Genomic DNA, 22,160 nt, shown 5'->3' with positions numbered 1-22,160 from the left:
TATGGACCACAGTGTATGGACCAGTGTATGGACCAGTGTATGGACCAGTGTATGGACCACAGTGTATGGACCACAGTGTATGGACCACAGTGTATTGACCACAGTGTATGGGCCACAGTGTATGGACCACAGTGTATGGACCAGTGTATGGACCACAGTGTATGGACCAGTGGATGAACCACAGTGTATGGACCACAGTGTTTGGACCAGTGTATGGACCAGTGTATGGACCACAGTGTATGGACCACAGTGTATGGACGGCAGACAGCTGACACAACATACCTCCTTGAGCCTGGTTGCTCTCTCCTCCATCTTGAGTTCGAAGCTGGTGCGCTTGTTGTTCATCTGCTCCTCCCACTCCTTCTTCTTCTGCGTCTGCCTCCGGTCCAGCATCTTCCTGCTCAACTCCGGCTTCTGCAGGACATTCTTACCTCTGAAACAGAACAGGAATATATAAAGTTCATAATACTGGTACATGTTTCCTAACAACCCAGTGTTCCCACTGGCTTTTGAAACTGCCAGTCCTGGTGAACTGGTAACTCTAAAAATTACCAGTCCCCTCTAACTTTTGTCAGTCTCACCTTCAACAAATAAAAAAACGTATGAAAATTACCTGGTCATAATTCTTTCAACATCATGTTCAATGATGTCATCTCTGACGTAACTTAGTCAGATCTACACGTCATTCACACATGGTTCAGTCACAATTTTCTCTCCTTTTTTTAATATTTCAAGACGAAGTCACTACAAATATATTTTTAACCTTGAAGCAAATCGAAACGTTATTTCCTTGCACTAAAAATCAACAAGGGGAAACCCTCATGGTAACAGACAAGCTGACTTCATTCAGAAAATATACTTATATGAATATCACAGATTTAGAAGGTACTTTATTTACCGGTCCACAGGGACTGGCAGTCACATGAATTTCCGGTCCAAGCCTAATTTTACCGGCAAAAACCTTGTAATTACCAATGAACGGGATCACTGTAACTATCAATTTCCCAACACCAACCTATAATGGTACAAAATTGGAGTTGATGTTTTTATGGACGTGTGTCCATACTGTTCAACATGTTCAAAAAGCAAAATTGTAAGGGATTCCTTTCAGACATTTGACACATAACACTGGCGATTTGAATTTGCTCGAAACTTGATTTTATAAACATCAACATCAGAATTATTCTACCCTTCAGGATTTTATAACATTCATAAAATAGAACACTGACAGTTCATGTCGAATCCCAGCCATTCGTAACCACTCTACTTCCTCCGGTTTTACCCATCAATACCCCTGAGCTACGGCGCACGCATGAGCACTCGTAGTCAAGTTCAGAGGTCACTTCCAGTTCACTTGAATGTAAACATCACACAACATAGTTAGGACTGACATGTTATCAACAATGAACTACAAGGCACTGAGACAGGAGTTTGTTATATATGTTTTCGCTCGGAAACGTCCGCCAACATTAAATTCATAACATTTTGAGAACAAGTACATGTACATATGTATTTAACATTTCACAATTTACATACATTTACATCATAGCATGTGCAAGTGAACTGACACTCTGACACAATCCCGTGAAATTTATATGTTTAATGTTTGTTTTACAGACAAGATTAGTCCAATTACATGTACAGGTAAGAATAACATTATGCAAGTTTAACTATGTGGAATCATCACCGCTGATTGTGTTGATTCGCCATGATTGTGTTGATTCGCATACAGCCAGTTGTCAGTTACAACTAGCACTGAGTGAGATTTCTCAGTTTGCTATACACGTCACTAATTAGTGGTATTTGAGCTTGTCGGGGATCAGATATCAGTTCACTGTAGACTCTGAGTTTGTTATGCATGTAAATTTTATATGATAATTTATAGGAGATAAATCGGGGATTTTGTAACAGTTCGTTGTATCCATTTGTTCGCTCTATCCATGATCGTTATATCGGTGTTCTACTGTATATTCTTGTTAGAATATTATTTTCACATTGTTATAATGCTAAATCACACTTACAGCTTGTAGTTCAGCAGCAGTTCTCGATGCAGAGCTTGTCGTTCTCGAGAATCAACACACGGATTGGCCAACTTCTTCGGCCGGATAAGTAATTCAGCAGACTCCGCCTCCGACAGTGATGGGGCTCTGGGGTGTGGGGTGTGGAGGTGGAATGACTGGCCGTTCTGGGGGACGCCGTCTCCGCCGTCCAGACTGAGGGGCGATGGGGGCGGGGGAAAGGAATCAGCAGACACGTCGTCGTCGAAGAGGTAGTCGGGGTCAGGTTCTGCCACATCAGCATTTTGGTCATCTGTAACAGAGGTGATGTGATGCTTACAATCGGACACAATTCAAATGAAGACTACCAACAATACAGGTATTAATTTTACTAGCATTCAACAACATTCAATACTATACAAATGTGGTGAGTGATTTACTGAAATTATATAAAATATGAACTTAGAACAAAAATATTACATGACCAGAAAATAAACTTTATACATTAAGCAATGAAATGCAAACCTATTACTGGTATTAGATACTCATTTAACAGTTAAATCTTTAATAGGCATTTTGAAGTTGGAAGAACATGAAGACATAAATTGTTTTAAGGATAACAACTTCTTTATTTCTTGTAACATCCTGTGACGGGATTCAAACCAAGGACCTTCCAATCTGAGGTCGGACGCCTTGTCCACATGACCAAAGAGGTTAATGGTACTGATGTCATCACGCCCTGACATTCAGGTCTACTACATGCTCTTTATCTCCTGATGTTTCAGGGCTACTTTGGGCTACTTTTTGCCCCTTTATCACCTGATGTTTCAGGCCTACTTTTTGCCCCTTTATCACCTGATGTTTCAGGGCTACTTGTTTACCCTTTATCACCTGATGTTTCAGGGCTACTTTTTATACCCTTTATCACCTGATGTTTCAGGGCTACTTTTTGCCCCTTTATCGCCTGATGTTTCAGGGCTACTTTTTTACCCTTTATCACCTGATGCTATCACCAGGGCTACATCATCTGATGAAGGGGCAAGAAGCAGCCCTGAAACATCGTTTCAAAGAATATAGAAGTTGTTATCCATAAAAAGATTCATGTCTTCGTTTAATAGATATAATTTCATAGGATACATGAGACAACACTTCAGTACCTACAATAATTCTAATGCACTAATGTAAATATCTATGCTTGAGGCTGATGCTCTAGTGCACAAGAAAATAGGCGAAGGAAGCAATCAATATTTCAGCTGTACGTCTACGTAAAAAAACATGCAATGGATTATTCCTCTCACTACAGTTAATGTTTGAATACAGATGTTAATATATCTACACACAAGTGTAAGCTGTGAAAGTGAATGATTTCACTACAGATTTGTGATTTCACGCTGAAAGACAAAATCATATAAAAAGATGAAAGAAGTCCAAAACTATAGAATTCATGTGAACAACACATAGAGTGGCATAGTATCAAAGATATTATGATATCAGAATGAAATATGAGAAGTTTTAAGTGAAAAGCTGTTTTCTCGTTACCGACAGATGACAAAACATTATTTGATTATTTTGTCAGTCTACAGAAACTTGAAGACAAATCATTAATTTTAGATACTTGTTTAACATATCATTGAGACACAGATATTTTCCATTTTTCAAAACGTTAGAATCACAAAAAAAATGGACATCTTAACAGTTGCAGAGACTTGCCATGGGATCAAACACCTACACAAAACATATCTCCCTTTCCATAACACACATATAAATATATTAAGTATCTGATTATGGCAAGAGAGTTAAGTATCTTTAAAGGCCATAATAAATGTTAGATTTTCATCCACGACCACCTCATTACTCTTCATATGAACCTCATCCTCCAGTTACTCACATTTAACAGTGGAAAGGTGAAACGTAATTGCCTCCTGCCTTACATTTAAAAAATAATGGATTAAAATCTGAACTTTGTTGTGGCCTTAAAGAGTAGGGAGATATGTTTTTCTGGCAATGACTATGGAGTGGCAGGTGCCCCGTGCTCTGTAATGCTATGCATGGTCTGTGAACTGCAAGAGAAGAGAGACGTTATGTCCCGAGGATGTCAAGAGATATCCCGTTGTTAATGATCCCCACTTAGGCAACAGGTCCAAGTCCATAGCAATGTATATGAATCAGGGGACCTCAGTGTAGGACGACTGTTCACTATTGGCCATCAGATCTACGACTGATGTGTATGCATCACTTAAGGACCCGTGAAGATCTGGGTTAGGATAGATCTTCAGCAACCTATTCTTGCCGTAAAAGACAACTATGTTTGTCGGGATTGGGTGGTCAGGCTCGCTGACTTGGTAGATGTATCCCAAATGCGTAGATTGATTCTCATGATATCAATCACTGGATTGTCTGTTTCAGTCTCAATTATTTACAGACCGCCATCATATAGCTGGAATATTGCTGAGTGCGGCGTTAAACAACAAAGCAAAAGAAAGAAATACTGAAGTAGTATTGTTTAATGTTTTTAGAACAATTAAGCCTGAAACACACTGATACACACTGATTCTATCAAAAATGTGTTTATTCCTTGTTTGAAGAGGTGTCGGCAATAACAACTGAGATCAAGATAGCTGAAGGACTACATCTGCTTATGAATAATACTGAAATGTCCACATCTTACTGGGCATACACTTCAACTTTATGACTGGCCACATTGTATGTAAAATATATGCAATGGTCTTACATGATTTTGGTTTTCGTATATGTCATTTCCATCTAGAAGTGTATTTTATTTATTGTGCAAAAGAAGAGAAAATGGCAAGATAGTAATTTGGCTGAAAAAGTGTATTGTGAGTGAAAAGATAAGAGATATTGTTAATTCCTAAACCATGTGATGAGTATCAACAGCTGAACACATGACTTGTAGTGGAAAAGTTTCAAGTGGTTTCATTTGGATATATATACTACTCAAAAACAATTAAGGATCACCCGATACTGGCATCACAGCAACTCCAGTACATCACTACATGTAACTTGAAAGGATCAGGTGATCTTTAATTTTTGGAGAGTAGTATATGTGTGAAAACCACTCAAGAACAACCAGTTTTACAAACTACCAAAACCTGAACCTATCTGACCAACTCTGCACTACGTTAAGAACTGCATACATGTATTTTCAGTTGAGAAAAATATTTACAGGTCAGTTCATGCTTGATAAAAAATAAAATTCAACTCCAATATTTACAAAATGGGTCTGATGTAATACAATAAATTTGTATGTTTGCATCATACAAACACTGTCAATAAGACACTTAGTTCATATTACAATTCTGTCGTCTCTAACTAAGCCTAATCCTTGACTAGTAATTTGAAACCTGCTTCAAATCATCCTCATTCTTTGCATTCTAGCCCAATTACCTGGTCACGTGTTCAGCTTGACATATGTACACACAAGGTTACAGTCTAGTACAGAATAAGTACAGGTAAGTATAGGTAAACAGAGTTTATCGCGCTGTTCTACCTATCAAGCTTATGCTGGTTAAAACCCCGGAGAATCGTTTAACGAATAATGTGAGGGACTTGTCGAGGTTTTCGCCTGGTGAGTCTATGTCATAGTCTGGCACTGGCATCTCCGGCAGTATGTTGCATAAATCCTCCTCCTCTGTAAGAAACACACACAATGACAACAACAACAACAACAACAGTAACATGCAACACATGATGCAAACCAACTGGGCTTGCATAGAATCCAGAAATAATAAAATCGAATACCATGAATACACTGGACTCTGGTATATCCCAATTATGGGTTAGAGGTATCAAATAAACTTGACTTTGTATAGTCTGGACGTTTGAGGTATCAAATAAACTGGACTTTGTATAGTCTGTATGTTTGAGGTATCAAATAAACTGGACTTTGTATAGTCTGTATGTTTGAGGTATCAAATAAACTGGACTTTGCATAGTCTGTATGTTTGAGGTATTAAATAAACTGGACATTGTATACTCTGGACGTTTGAGGTATCAAATAAACTCGAGTTTCGTGTAGTCTCCATGTTTGAGGTATCAAACTAAATGGACTCACTCAAGTGAGTGAGTGAATCTTCATCCTGGGGAACACATATCTCCAGTAGATATGCCCGGTTTACTCTTCCTTGTGGCCATTATAAGCAGGGTACAAAGAAAAATGCCTGCCTTCACTTCCTTGCAACACTTACAATAAGAAAAATACTTGGTCTTCCTAAGGATTTGAGGAAGTATTCTTATTTTCACAATAAAAACTTCAAACAGTTTGTTCTGCCAATGAGTGAGTAAGTGGGTTGGGTTTAACGCCGCCATGAACAGTATTTCAGTTATGTCACAGTGTGTCAGCTTCATGTGAGAGGAAACCCGAAGTGATGCAGGTCTCAGATGTTTACCACTTCAGTGAAACCCACGAGCACGGTTCTGCCCATGAAGTTCCAGTGCATGCTAGTGACAAACTACTCCAACCAGTTGGAACATATCAGGCAGTGGCTGTACTACTGTGTTTCACTCGGAAAACTACTAATTACACCCTAGGTACTTTCTCCTAGTATACATAAATTGCAGCTCTCAGAAATGTAACATCTATATGTCTGTAGTTTGGGCTATTGGCCTTCACATTCAATAAATTGTCTTGTCTTATAAAAAATATTTTAAAAAATTAAAAAATGTTTCACTTGGAAATGTACTCAATATAAATACTTCACAGCTCCTTGCACTGTTAATCCCTTAAAATGTATTTCAAGTTTTCCTTAAGGTATCAAGTTTCTTTCACAACAGACATTTTCCTGTGACTAAGAGGCGCCACCTCTTCCTGGTTCATGGAGAGGTTTGACGCCACTTTGAACAGTTTTGCAGTTATAGCACGGCCCAAAGCCATGCAGGTCCTACAAGCTGACCACGTTGGAGAAACCCATGAGTATGCTGCTGACAAACCTAGAAACAACCAGTATGAACTTGGATGCCAAACCACAATCGCAAGTTTCTGGCATGCCCAAGGGACGCAACTCTGCATATTGAACTGTGGTGCCTCAGGCTCGCGGCCTAATTTTACACATTACCATATCCATACATCAGAAGTGATATCGCTGAGCGTGGCGTTAAACAAACAAACAAACAAACAAACAAACAAAACAAATCTGACTGCAGGATAATCTACTTCTCTCTACATCAGGTAAACATTCCAAGTACAATCACCCTAACTGAGCTTAATTTTTTTTATCATATCCCTAACAGGCTAAAATATATATTTATAATCCCAGACTCCGCCTGCATTAGTTTACATGATATAATCCCACAATTTCATTTTGATTAAGAAAAATAAGATTCGGAGGCAAGGTCGCAAACCTTTTGACACAATATCATCAAAAAAAGTGTGGCTGAAAAATAACTCTTAAAAAGTCAATTATAGGAAGCATACTTTTTATTTCCTTAGCCAAACCATGATCAGCTTGTATATATACGATATGTTGACACGACGACCCCGGCTACGTGGACTGACATTATCCTGATGGTACAGGGGTCCATTAATCTGAACAGCAGTTGTGCACTGGGTTAGTAAACAGCATCGATCACTCTAATAGTCACGTAGGTTTGTTTTATTTTACCTGCCAACAAGCCCTTGTTAGATCGTCAGTATTAATCAATGCTTTGTGTTTGATATGAGCATAGCTGCCACTTGACAAATTTACCATGCTTCTTCTCCAAATATCTGTCGATGAGAATGGTCAGCGCTCTCATAGTGGGAATGTTTTTACAGCTCTACTGTTAGAATCGGAACAAAGTTGTCAAGGAACAATCCTGGAAAGGTTCAGTTGAAGTTCTAAAATTTTGAAAATTTCTCACATTAACAAAAAACAAGCACTTTCTCAGACTTCCTCATTTTTGCATCATTGATTTTTACTGCATTAACAAAGCTATGCTTACCCACCTGTCCCTCATCTGGATTTGTGTTATCATGTTTAGGGAAGGGAAAAATTCGCATTCAAACAGTATTGAGAAATGTAATCTAGACTTCATTAAAAAATCACCACATTTTCACCAAATCTTTGTATAAAATACAGAAATCTAAGGAAGATATTTCACCCACCTGATTCAGATTTCAGACGGGTATGGTACACTTGTTTTATCATTTTCTGCTCAGTGTGTATTTTCTAGAGACAAATGGCATTAGAACATTTTTCAAAATTTCATCAACTTTTGATAGACCATAACAAAATCAAAAATTTGAAATATACTTAACAAAAAAAGTTAGGGATCACGAATATTTTTGAGGATACGTTTCTGAGCACACAATTTCATAAAAATACCCTCCAAAATTTCAACACTGTGATGAACGGATTAGAGATCAGCTCATGAAACTCCCTGGAGTAACAATGATGATAAAGCTTGAAGTGATTCGCCCCATGTGCTGCTATTTGCCTCACCACTGATATTCTTCTTGCACAACTTACAAATGACCTCAGCTGAACATGTCCAAGAACAGACAAATCTGATCTAATCACCAACAAAAAAGACAATTGATCAAGAAGTTAGCCATCTGTTTCCTCAAAGAAACTTAGTGGAGACAGCAAATAATATGAAATCTGAGTTTCAAGGCTTGTCAAGGCAGATAATCTCCTGTCTATTTGCTGAGGGGCTATCACATGGATTTGTGATTATGTATCTAATGGAACACTGTCATCGAGGCTTAATGTATATTCCTGGATATTATAAATAGCTGGTTGTTTATTGTTATTTATTGATTTTGGATAAATAATTAGACATGCTACGGACTGCTCGAGCTAGATGAGTGCTGACTAATGTCATGTTCTTTAGATAACATATTTTGTCATCAAATTAAATCAAAGATAAAAAGGAAATGAAAACTTTGTAGTTGTTTTCTGACACACAAAAGTTACATGTGGCAAGTTTGGCTAGTGTGGCTGTATCAGGTCACAACATATGAACAACTTGTTCTCTCTTCCAGCATGCCAGCTTCCAACTTTCATAATCGTTTCATATTTTTTTATGGGACTGGTTTCCAGATTCTAAAGTTTGGAAAGATAAAATAATATCAGAACTCGGAAATATGAACCGAAGACAAAACAATTTCAAAAGGTGTATGCTGGTTCATTATCTAAAAGGGAGACAACCAAATTGCCAAATTAACACAAGTCATTCAAAACCAATGTCACTTCAGTTTAACTAAGTCATTGAAAAAATAAAATGCTCTTAGGCACCATTTTTTATTTTTTATTTCTTGGTTTACAGATTTTATACTCATTTCAAAAGTGAGGTAGGCAAATTAAAAAAACAGCCAAAAAAAACCTCTCGGATTTTTTTACCTGACTTTTGTATATCGGTAGGTATAAAAAAAGTTATTCTGGAGTAACAAAGTAAAACAACTCAATTTTTCAAGAGCTATTCATTTTTTCCCTGGAACACAGCATGTGCACAAATGGCAATCTAACAATATTCATGTCATGGTGAAATGTATGAAAGACGCCGCAGCAAGGGCGAGGATTAAACTGGCCACCACTGCACTTGGCTTTGACAAGCTTTGATGGTATTATTGAAGGATCAGAGTGACTACCCTTTGCTTTACACTCGACGAGGAAACAAAATCTTTCTTTGTTTGAACTTTTTATGCATCTTATAAAGTGAAGATCAGAGGTAATAAAATAGAAGTAATTTTTATTTTTATTTTTTTTCAACATTTGGACTTTGAAAGAGTGACACACACATCCATAAACCAAGAAATTAAAAAAATGTTGACTTAACTTCATTTGATAATAGCTGATACCCAAATTACACAGAGTTGATGTCTGAATTTGACAGAAGTCATTTATAAATAACAACGTTTAGATAATGGGTTCCAGATTGAGAAGCACAGCCCCCCTCCCATATTAAAATGACACATCAATTAGCAGCTGAGCGGAGAACAATATGTAACTAAACGTCCTACAATCGTCACAAGTAGAATCTGATGAACACCATGCTAACCCTGGTTTTGATAATATCGATATTGTCTTCTATTGAATATGAGCAAATTGCATTAACCCCATCACACTCGCCGGCAAGTGACTGCTCAATAAATCAATGTGGGACTGTTGAAGACAGGGAGGCTGTCACAGGGACAGGCATTATTCATTGTACATACCAGCTCACACTACTACCAACAGCTCCATACAGTATTTACGTCTTACACCTGATTGTGTTGTGTTTGTTCTGCGCCACGGACTAAGATTGTGATCAAAGAGATGCCTTCTCAACACTTCTATATACACATAAACCCTGGCTCATCGATACTGTAATCTGTCCTTGATAATTACACACCAGAAATAGTTACTTTATTTCCCATCACGTGAGAGCTAATCTCCTGCAGATCGTGAACAGATGAGTGATAGTTCTAACATGGAGTGTACAATATTTATGAGGCTGTGGTTGGAGTAGCGAGAAATGATCACAGGTTGTTGGGAGGGTCATGACTGGGCACAAACATGCAGAATTCTTTATTCAGAATCACAGGTCGTCCTTGTGCAAGGATTTATTGAAAAAAAGATCAACTATTTACTCAAGATAGGGTAAATTGGGAAAAAAAAAATTCAGCAAAATTAATAACATAACAAAAAACATGGTTCCTGTTTTTAATAATCGTTTTAGTTTCAGTTTCACTGCATCGAAACTCTTTCAGTTAGAACACTTGGTATGTTTTAACTGACTCACTGGTAGATTAGGGAGAAAATGTGGCTAGTACAGCTGATTGCTATTTCTGGTTTAATTAGCGAGACAAATACACACAGTTATCATGGTTATCTTAATATCTGCTTTTACAAGGTAAGCCTTGTGTATGCTTTAGGGCTGGGATGATACACCAACTGTGCGATCCGATACGTATCACGATACTTTGTTCACGATCCGATACGTATTACGACACTTTGCTCATGATCTGATATGTATCACGATATTTGTATGAGGTCTTGTTTGTGGTGCGTAAGCCATCTTTTTCATTGACGAGAAGGCCAAATACCTGGCACACTAACGATTTATAGGTATTGTCCAGTATGGCGTAATGGATGAAAATATCTGTTTTCACTACTCATTTTGACAAGTAATTAATGTTTGGTGTAACTTTTACTGAAGAATATATTTAAGGTAAGAATCAAAACTTTTAACATAGTGTGTGGTAGTGATCGATACTTGTATTGAGAAGTAAAAAATCCTGATCCGCTGATGCATCGGTGTATTGTCAGACTACTAGTATGGTTTACGTCACTTTCAGCAGTATTCTAACGGGGCACACCAGGAATGGACCTCACACAGTGTACGCACGTGGGAATCAAACCTGGATCTATGGCACAAAGAACAATTCCTTAACAACTAGGCTACCTCAGTACTCCTCATTAAGCCAGGACCTGACTAACCAATGGTTATTCATGCAAGCAACGAGCCATACTGTCAAGGCTACATGCATCCATGCACAAACTGTGCTGGCTCAGATCTGAAAGGAGGTCTTCCAGTTGATCACACACTCAAGGTGAGCAGAGTCTCTTGCCAATTATTACGCAAAACAAAAAAGGCTTTTGTCTAACACTTTGGGGCATAACTGATTGAGTATAGTTTTACGCCACTTTTAAAGAATATTCCAGCAATGTCATGGCTGGGAAACTAGAAATGGGCTTCACACTAAATACCCATGTGGGCAATTAAACCCAGGGCTTTGCTGTGACCAGTGAATGCTTTAACCATTCAGCTTCCCTACTGCCACTCTGGTTATAAGTAAAATTGTTGAGCTGACATTTGAAATGATGTCTATATAGAGTAGCCTCCCCTTGAAGTCTATCTAGAGTAGCCTCCCCTTGATGTCTATATAGAGTAGCCTCCCCTTGTCACTTGGGTTGGAAAGTGATGCAAGGAAAGCGTCTAGACCTGGGAGAGTGGAACATAGACTTCATGTAGCCACAACTCGATACCCTGGTGGGACCTCAGTTGGTCAAGTGAGCTTGGCTAATGAAATTCCAAATATTGAAACTAAAGTCTACAAAAATCGCTAGTGACAAGTCTGAACAGGGACATTGAAATGACTTAGCACTCTGTATATTTTGTTTCGGTAATGCTTAACACATTACATACATGCATATATGGTACTTCCAGTGGAATAATGAAACCATCTCAGCACAGTTAGACATTCATTTCCTACCAAAAGTGTCCCGATGTCACCTGTCACACACAAACCTGGCTCACCACACTGTCAAGAGAGTTCCTTCTTCTTGTTTCTGTGAGGCTACATTTCATTGAAGAAGTATCGAACTTAGCATGCTTGTAGTGCTAGACACACCCTCCCCCATGTGGGGGTAATTGTCACAGGTGACAACAACTGGGTCACTGACAGACCCAGCCGACAGTACCGAACACACCCCCTCCCCCACGTCGGGGGTAAGTCACACAGCTGACGCCAGCTGACAGTCCCTGCAACTAGATGTCCTGACATACCTGGGTGTTTGTGGTTGGCCTGGTTCTGCATGTCAGCAAACCTCTGGAGCGTCTTCTCCTTGTGTTCCTGGAACAATTTATACCAATATTACATCTGTCTCTCACAGACATACACCAATATTTCTTCTTATATAACCTCCCACACAAATTTATATTTTTATGAACGTCGTTCATACAGTTTGGCCCTCACTCTATGAAGGTTCATACTTCAATGAACTCACACAAAGTAAAAGTCAATTCTTAAATATATGGATATATATATATGCTCACTGACAAAAGAAACAGGAATACATGAATACCATACATGTTGGTTCATATGAAGAATTACTCATATTCGAGAGATATTCCGTGGTTCGATGCACAAATGAACCTTCTGTTTGTATTTGGAACTGATACTCATGAACGCATCACATGTGATGTCATAGATCCATGACTCGATATGCTCCATTAGTCTGTGCATGTCAAGTTTGGAAATCATGTGCAGCATATTGTTATAAGAGTAAAGACACTGTGGTAACACTTGACTGATCGTTAGTTTTGTCATTAAGTGGTACACATTGGAAACATCTCTTCTTAACGTACATACTTCTCTATATGTTCCTTAAAGGTTCACGTTTCTTTTGGCGGTGAGCATATATAAGGCTAAGTAACTGTCGTAATCAAATGTTGGACTTCTACAACACAAGCATGAAACAATGTACCTTTTTTCCTACACTCAAGTAGTTGGCTTCAGGCTTCAATGACATGCTTTGTTTAAGGGCAGATTATGTAACAAAGTGGGGGACTGTCTCAAAACCCAAGAACCAATATTCCAACTTCAATTGTCACACTTTAAGCCAGACATTTATATTATTATGAACACTCCAACTGTCACCTCTAGTTTTGATACCGTTTCCTGTAGTTAGTGAGGGAGTAGGGTTTATATCACTTGTATCAATATCATAGCAGGCAGCACCATGAACGAGCTTCACACACTGTGCCCATTAGTGGCGGGACGACACACCGATGCTTTGGTCGATCGCATTTTTTTACTTCTTGATACAAATGTCGCACATTAAGTAAAAAATATCAATTCTGACCTTAAATGTTTGCTTTAATAACTGTTCCACTAAACACTAATCAGTAGTGGAAGTTGATAGTGAAAACATACATATTTTCGTTTGTTGTGCCATACTTCACACTGCCAACTGTAAATCATCAGTGTGCCAGGTATTTGGCCATCCTCTCTATGGCTTACATGCCACAGATAAGAGCACATGCATGTATCCTGATGCATATCGGATCGTGAGTAAGGTATCGTGATACGCATTGGATCGCACAGTTGGTGTATCGTCCCAGCTCTTGTACCCATTTGAGTGAAGCCAACGGAGATCTTAATATAGCACTGTGAGTCAAACCTGTCATTACAAGGCTACCACATATTTCTACTGATTTAGCTTCACCACAAATAATATGACCATTTGAATACTTTATGGAAATTAATGTTCATAGTTTTGACTTGACCCCAATTAGAGTGGCTGCGCAGTGAAACATGATATAGGCATATACATCGTGATACTTGTCAATCTCTTTAAGCATTATAATACATACACTGAGCTGCATGCAAAACCTCTCAGTGTTTCCTGCAACCTGCACGGAAACTTGCCCATATATGGAAATATATTGGCTTTATACCACGTAATAGTGACCATGTCCTAAACACTCATAGGGATTTGCCTATTGAGTGAGTGAGTGAGTATGGTTTTACAGAGCATTAAGCAATATTCTATCAATATCACAGAAGGGGACACCAGAAATGGCTTTACAGATTGTACCCATGTGGGGAACTGAACCCAAGTCTTTGGCATGTTGAGTGAACGCTATTACCACCAGGCTACCCGACCGCCTCGATTTGCCTAATCATTGAGTGAGTATGGTTTTAAAGCCCCTAAAGCAATATTTCAGCAATATCACGGTGGGGGACACCAGAAATGACTTCACACATTGTACCCATGTGGGGAATTGAACCCAAGTCTTTGGCGTGTTGAGTGAACGCTATTACCACTAGGCTACCCGACCGCCTTGTTTGCCTATTGAGTGAGTGAGTATGGTTTTAAAGCCCCTAAAGCAATATTTCAGCAATATCACGGTGGGGGACACCAGAAATGACTTCACACATTGTACCCATGTGGGGAACTGAACCCAAGTCCTCGGCTTGTAGAGCAAACATTATTACCACTAGGCTACCCGACCTCCCCAATTTGCCTATGGAAAAGTGGGCCAGATGCATCAGCAATTAGAAGAAGAGGCTGTGATCACTCCAGAAGTATTTGTGCATCACACTTCTCCATGTCATGAAAGGAATATCATGTTGTGTGATACTGATACCCAACCACATAAACAGACAGGACCTATTGTATGGAGTGAAAATGTAAACAAAATTTACAGTAAGAATTATCAAGTGATAATGAGTTTGCTTGACTCACTTTGATCAGATAGGTTGTTGTTCGGTTCCAATAGTCATTCATTTTCAAAATTAAATTAAATTGAGGCTTATGTTTCCTAGTGACCATCACTGTATCACAACCTAGGGGGATTCTCATCGTTTCACAACACCTGGTATGGAAGACTTAGTAGCCTTGCTTGAAGGCTGTACTGACAGAAAAGTCCATGGAGTATTTCTATCCTCCTAATAGGCAAGTCTAGATAAGAGGACAGTGACTCCAGTCTCTTATAGGGACAACTTGTTCTAATTACTTACATAATCCAGGACTTATGATTTTTAACAAATATATATTGCCTCAGAGACTTTTGCAAGTCTAAAGTCTTAGCTATAAGCAGGTCAGTAAGAAGGTGCTACTCTCCACACCATATCCACTCCCATAACCTGTGTGGTATCGTCAGAAATAGAAATCCTCCCGTGAAAGCATAACTCAATTAATCACAGAATCCTGACACAACCATTAGCCAAGTGGTCATCCCGACAGAAAATATGCAAGTATAATCCAAAAACAGAACCATAGTGCTTCTCTCACAGCGTTATCAAATCAGTTCATCACACTGTAAGCTATTCCTGCATGTTATACATCCGATAATACACCAAGTTAGACATTGTGTACGTGGATCTGAGGAAGGAAACAGATCGCACCAATATTGATCGTCAAAACCATCCCGACATCGTCATTATTTCTATATTATTAAGACACATCATGAGGACAATGACCTGTTGAAGTCATGGACACAAAATATGTGATGTCGAGAAGTGAGGCATTCACTGAGGGACTCCCTAAGGGGGAGCTGTCACCCAAATACCAACCTTGGCCATTTTAATCATAATGTTCAACGGCTACGCTCAACCACGAATAAAATCACCCAGCTGTGTAACATATGAATAAATTCAACAAGAAATGTACAAAGAAGGAAAATATTCAGGTGAATAACTCATACTTACTTTCATGAAGCTACTTGAATGAGAATAAACGCAGCTACTGTAGGCCTATCAATACCATGTACACCTCACAGTAAACATCAATAGCGTCCAAGTGTGAAATAAGCAAAAAGGGAAAAAGCCAGATGAAATCGATGATTGGAAATAATCTGCAATCCACAATCTGCTATATACAAGAGCTTGCAGCACTGGTGAACTGTCTCCCTTCGTTATGATAGGATGTGGGCAGAGACAGGAAGTATAGATTTCCCAAACACAAACGAGGAAGTGCTCCTCAGCTGATCACAACAATGGGGCCCCGTTCGGGTTGGAATTCTAGTCATGTCAGCTCAGATTTTTCCAGTACGATACGCATTCGATTGTTGTTGACTGTCAACAAACTGACTGTAAGGATTATGACTCTACTTGATCCAGTTTGCTTGGACAAACACATTAGTATGATGAATAACAGAGGTCTTATGTTGTTGTGGATATACCGTCTGTGTCAACATGATTGAGTCTGGTGACGTCCCCTCCACAAATATGTGGAATTCCCAATCTGTCGATCCAAGAATATGGTAGCTTGAAGTTTTGCTTTCTTTTCTTATCAATCCAAACGTATGCTCGGTGTATAAAATGCGGACAAGACTGGAAGGTGACAAATAGTTCAGGGTCACTAGCTCCAGATTAGGGTCGGTAGGGGAACACATTGTTTTTGTTTGGTCTTAGTCAAAGGAACTATAAGCGTGGCTAGATGTTACCTAGAAATCAGTGCAGTCAGCGTTAGGCTAAATCAACAAATAATGGAACTGAAAATCTTTATCCTGCATACTTCAATAAACATGTAACCCATTACATAAACGCTCACAGGGATCTATTGAGTGAGTGAGTGAGTGAGTGAGTGAGTGAGTGAGTTACTCTTCTTTCGGCCATATCACGGCAGCGGACACCAGAATGGGCTTCACACATTTTACCTTGCTGGGAGTCGAAGCTCAATCTTCAGCGTGACGAGTTAAACCACAATGCTACCACACTGCCGCCATAGGGCACTGGTTTCATCATTGCTGTGTTTATTATTTCTGTCATATCAGAATGCGTCAGTTTACTCCCACGAGGCACACATCGTAAACATTTACCACTTTGGAGAAACCCGGATATGGTGGTACTGACAGTGTGAGAGAATTCTGCTTCATGTCGTATTAAGTCAACAAGATTACAGACTTACAGGCAGTAGATTAGTGAGTGAGTGAGTGAGTGAGTGAGTGAGTGAGTGAGTTTGGTTTAACACTGCTTTGAACAGTTCTTCAGTAATAATAAACATGACATGTCAGTGTGACAACCAAGAAAAATAATCAAAGTGAACCTTAGATTTGAAACCCAGGTTCCTGACACACCTAAGGGACATAACTCGGCACAGCAAATTATGGTGCGTTAGATGACTCAACTGGGCCACCCTGGCCCCTGGACCAGACAAGATGTGGCCAAGAGTTTGAGCAATGATCAAGGTCAAGGCTACATCAACATCCAGCATACATCGTAACCATTAAATCAATACACCCATCAATTGACATTACTGATAATCAACCTCCATTGTAACCATCCAATCACCATTTCAAGAGAAGGCATACTGTACCTGAGAGTACCAAATTCTTGAAAACACTATTACAAATGTAACACCATAATACACTAAAAGTGACTGACACAACCCTGATAGACAAGTGTACAGTCAGCACCTTAACAAAACCAACATCCCTCTAACAATAAAGCCATTGAGTTCCCGAAGGAAGGTCAAAAACATATTTGACATAATTACCTTTGTCCACAACGGGCAAAAAGATCCAATCTACCTATTTCAAGTAGGTTCTTCCACTTAACTAATTAACAAATAATTAATTAAATTGCAGATCTACTTCCTCCTCGAATAGGCCCCCTGACCACTCCCCCGGATTGACCGTCAGTTTCCTGAGGCCAGATATAAATCAGCTGAGCCATGATGATGGTGGTCAGTAAGTATTACAGCGGAAACATTCGGACAGTGAGAGCATTAATCAGTTAACAGTCCGCAGAGTGTCGGACATTAATCAGTGACACTGTTCTGGAACGTGGGCGAGAAGGACATGACACCGGCAGCGTCAATACTCATCACCTACTCATTGGATCTATGTACTATATATAGACACTTCATGTCCGATACAAAAATACTGTAATTGGATAAAAAATGGTAAAATTTGAGGTGTTTGCAGGAACTTGCAGAAACAGAAGCAGCCCCGTGTGACCACCATTTCCTCAAAGCATCCCAAAATCTTAAAACATACTTTCAGTCCTAAAATCTTTTTTCCACTTCTTCAATTTCCTTCTATTACCCTCAGCCTCAGGATTCTACAACCGTGTTTCACAATAACCTCAAAGACGACCTTGACCTTTGACAAGAAATTGAAATTTGTAAGTCCACTCTGTCTTCATTAATGAAATACAGATGATAATGCCAGTGTTCCACTGAAATCGGATTGACCAATATCCAGATTAATGAACTAAGGTTACAGAGTAATGTCCCTTGTTGACATGTAAGCATCTCTGCAGAAATCATTTGGAAGGTGGATTTCTGGTTAAGAAGTTTTCTGACTCATGAGGTTTTACTCTGGTTTGCCTGTGTCAAGTCCTATTAATCGTACATTGCAGATCACCATGACCTTAATTTATATTAGTTCTCGCAAAAAGGCCTTCCCATGCTACACATGGAACACAACACTAGATCAAGGATGTCATCTTCAGCATTGAGGAGAGAGCTTGTACACAAAGGGGATCCTTGTCTGCAAGCTCCACGAGACACAAATGAAATGAAATAAATGTACCATTCAGTTAGATGAGTTTTTAATCGACTAAACCATGAGTCATTTCAGAAATATTCTTATGCAAAAAACAAAAGCCCACTGGAAAGAGAGTTTCCAGCAGACGGTCAGATCTAAGATATGCTATATGTATTGTTTCACCTCCCACTGATAAACATATTGCCAGGGGGAGCTATGTGAGAATAATACCACAGACTCACCCCAAGGGGCAGATCACTCTCAACACCCAATATCAGATATTGGTGTGAGATATCAGAATGTATTCCCTACTGCCATATTTGATTTTCATATTTATAGCATCTCTGGGCTCGAAAAGCAATGGTCAGTGATTAAACAAGTCTATACTACCATACATGCAAGGAAAAATAAGTCAACAGTTTTATTGAATTGTACTTTTCAGAAATATTAGACCTTATTATTTATTTTGTTGCTTTTCTTCATTCCAGGAATAACCTTTGTAGAGAATAGGAGGTTATTGTGTCAAGGTGAAGAAATGTTGGAAATTCAAGCAAAAGTTGAAAAAGAGAAGAACCTTTTCTAACACTATAAATCAAATACCAGCACTACCTTGAATTTCAAACATTTCTTCATTAAATAACATTAGTTGTCAGGAAATCACATGACCCTCCGAGTACACTGCACCGATTCATGAAGACATATTGAACGGTTACAAGAAAACCTTTAACACACTCAGCCTTCAGCTGATTCATTATAAGTTTTTTCTGTTTCCATGGATATGAAATCAGTTAAAATTTAAAAATGAACAAATTAGCAAAAGGCACCTCAAAATTACATAATCATGTGTGCAAATTTTGTGAATAAATATTCTATTTTTTTCACCTTTTTTTTAGAAATACAGACAAACAAGATGGTTACCAAACTTTGAGATCATAAAACTGAATTATGGATGCACTTAAAACTAATTCTTCATAATTTCATGACAACATACCATGTTTAATTAATTGTTTACATAATAAAACACTGGTCACATGGGATAGCCAAACTATTTCATGTCCTCGTTAAATTTCAAACACTACTGTCATTGTAATCACAAAAACAGTTTTAATGTGTTCTTCTCACCAACAAATCCTGAATGACCAATAAAACAAGCTAGCTGATTGGTCAAATATTGTTTCCAAACCTCAAGCCCAACTGACCGACAACCCACAAATTGTTGCCAGATTTGACCAAATGTTTTGACACGAGCAAGTCCTGTAGGACCCCTGCCACTTCCAAGTTAACCTTTTCTTGCAGCAATTAACTTAATCCTAGTTAGACAAGTATGGCTTGTAGGTTCATGTTAGGAAAACAAACCCTTTGTCTGTGTTTAGCCAGAGTTTAACCCATACACATTTGTTCAAATATTTTCACAGAAATGCAAACAGTTGACTTCAAGAAAGTTTGTTATTTTTCTTTCACGGTGGCCTTTCAACTTAGCTGTGCTGTGGGTAATTATTAAACTACAAAACACAACAGGGAGACAAGCCTGACTGATTTACTTGAATACATTTTCAGAAATGATTGCAAGTCAAATTACTAAACATTCATCTATCACACCCATATTTAGTTTAACAGGCAAACAAACTTTCTGACATTTTATCGCATTTATGATAAAATGTATAGAGTGCAGGCCATATATATATTTATACATACACACTGTTTTGAACATATTACAACATATTAACATGTGAATTATAAGCAGGAAGACATTAATGGTTATTAACCCGAGGACTTTATGCTAATCACATCAGAGTAATATGTCAAGGTAGAATGATGAAACTGCACAGGTGGCCTGGTGAACAGTTTATAACGGCATAACACGTCACCATTATCATGTTCCACAGGCCACCTGTGCTAATTTGGTATAAGTAATATAAGTTATATATCTTAATAAATAGGAAAGACGGGGATGGGTTGGAGTGAGTGAGTGAGTGAGTGAGTTCATGTTTATGTTTATGTTTTGTACGCTGTAAGTGTTTATGTACAACAAATATTCTTCTCCTTCTTCACGGGGTAAAAGGATTGGTACTGTGCAGACAAACACAGAAACATAATCAAGGCACTTCAGACCACTTGGTCACTTGCTACACCTAAATGAAGTATTCAGGGGAATAACATATCATCATTGCTTCATCAGTTGTCTTTGTGATGCCCAGTGTCAAACACTGTTTGTACACCCTTGACACTAGTCTGTCTCACAGTCCCTAAACCATATCATTTTCCCTTCCACCCAGCCCTTACTGTAATGCCAGATCTTTAACTGAAGCAAGTCTAGATTTTCAAACAGTTTTCAATCTCCCATCTCACTGGGGCTCCTTTTCAATTTACATGGAGTTGTTTGATTCTATCGAAGTTATATATGTTTCGTGTCAAAGCGTTAGTCCACCATGACATAAAATGTGCAATACCTAACATAAACACCAACTTTTGACAGGTGCCCTAATTATTTAAGATCATGCTGGTCAAAGTTTTGTCATCAGTCAATCTAGTATTTGGACAGGTTCTTCACAAAATCCACTCAGCCCTAATGGGGGAACTATTTGCTCTGGCAACTTTTTAATTCTCTTCAAACATGCACTGCAAAAATTCTAAAGGCGGTAATCAGTTTACGAGGAGGACTTGTAAGTTGTCTCCAAGCCACAGAGCAATTAGCGGGAACCTGTTCTGTTTAATGTCGGATTGCCATGTGATGTTAACAAACATATGTCAAGACATAGGCCACAGCTAATGAGCCACACACAATCTTGGCTCAACCAGCACCAGCAGTGAGATCTACCCTGCCCTCTACACCAGGGAGTGTATAAGAAGTCATTACAACATTAAAGCTGGATTGGAGTTGGATTAAAGTAACCATTTCACCTTCTAGAACATGAACGTTAAGTTGCATAAATATATTCTCCTTTCTAGCTTGCTCTTTATATTCCCTTAAACAAAGACATACTTTTTCATTGTCCTGCAAAATAACAAAACAGGATATTTTTTGGTTGTATTTTTTAACACTATTTATTTGAACCTGATTGTTCGTTATTTCTTTCCTGCATCTCAACACATCAATATATTATTTGTAAAGATTTCTTTTACAGTATTACCTCAAATGAAACCTGATTATTTGTTATTTCTTTCCTCCATCTTAACATATCAACAAAACTCTTTTTGTGTCTACCTTGTCATCCGTCAACTTCTAAGTAATGCCTATCAAACAATGGTATACATGTATATCATAAAGGGCTCTGCCATTGTCCGAGCGTTGTTTGAAGATTCCACAAGGGACTGACCAAGGCCAGATGTGTATTCTTGTAGGCCAGTGGTAAGTTGGAGGGTTTTACTACAGGACAGAGGTCAGGTGTGACATTACTTGCACACACAGCCTCTGTGGGGGGTCTGCCATGGGGGGGCTAAGTGGCTGATATAGGGCTATAACAG

The 22,160-nt window shown here is 38.7% G+C and overlaps 1 protein-coding gene across 4 annotated transcripts in view; it reads right to left on the bottom strand.

Annotated features, from left to right (window-relative positions):
• The window catches only part of LOC139446720 (uncharacterized), an 88,094-nt gene that overhangs the window by 5,764 nt on the left and 60,170 nt on the right, over nt 1-22,160 (bottom strand). For 3 of the 4 annotated variants that reach the window (XM_071228012.1, XM_071228014.1, XM_071228016.1), the window contains 4 exons: nt 12,483-12,549; nt 5,506-5,646; nt 2,022-2,310; nt 283-433 (listed from right to left, as the gene is read on the bottom strand). In XM_071228012.1, the coding sequence (XP_071084113.1) occupies nt 283-433; nt 2,022-2,310; nt 5,506-5,646; nt 12,483-12,549 (648 nt within the window). The remainder of the gene's footprint in view (nt 1-282; nt 434-2,021; nt 2,311-5,505; nt 5,647-12,482; nt 12,550-22,160) is intronic. The other variant, XM_071228015.1, reaches the window with a different exon arrangement.

Source organism: Haliotis cracherodii, unplaced genomic scaffold (genome assembly GCF_022045235.1).
Source record: "Haliotis cracherodii isolate W230 unplaced genomic scaffold, xgHalCrac1.p SCAF_6, whole genome shotgun sequence".
Lineage (NCBI taxonomy): Eukaryota > Metazoa > Mollusca > Gastropoda > Lepetellida > Haliotidae > Haliotis > Haliotis cracherodii.
Note: the sequence above shows the minus strand (reverse complement) of the source record. Positions and strands in the feature narration are given on the sequence as shown.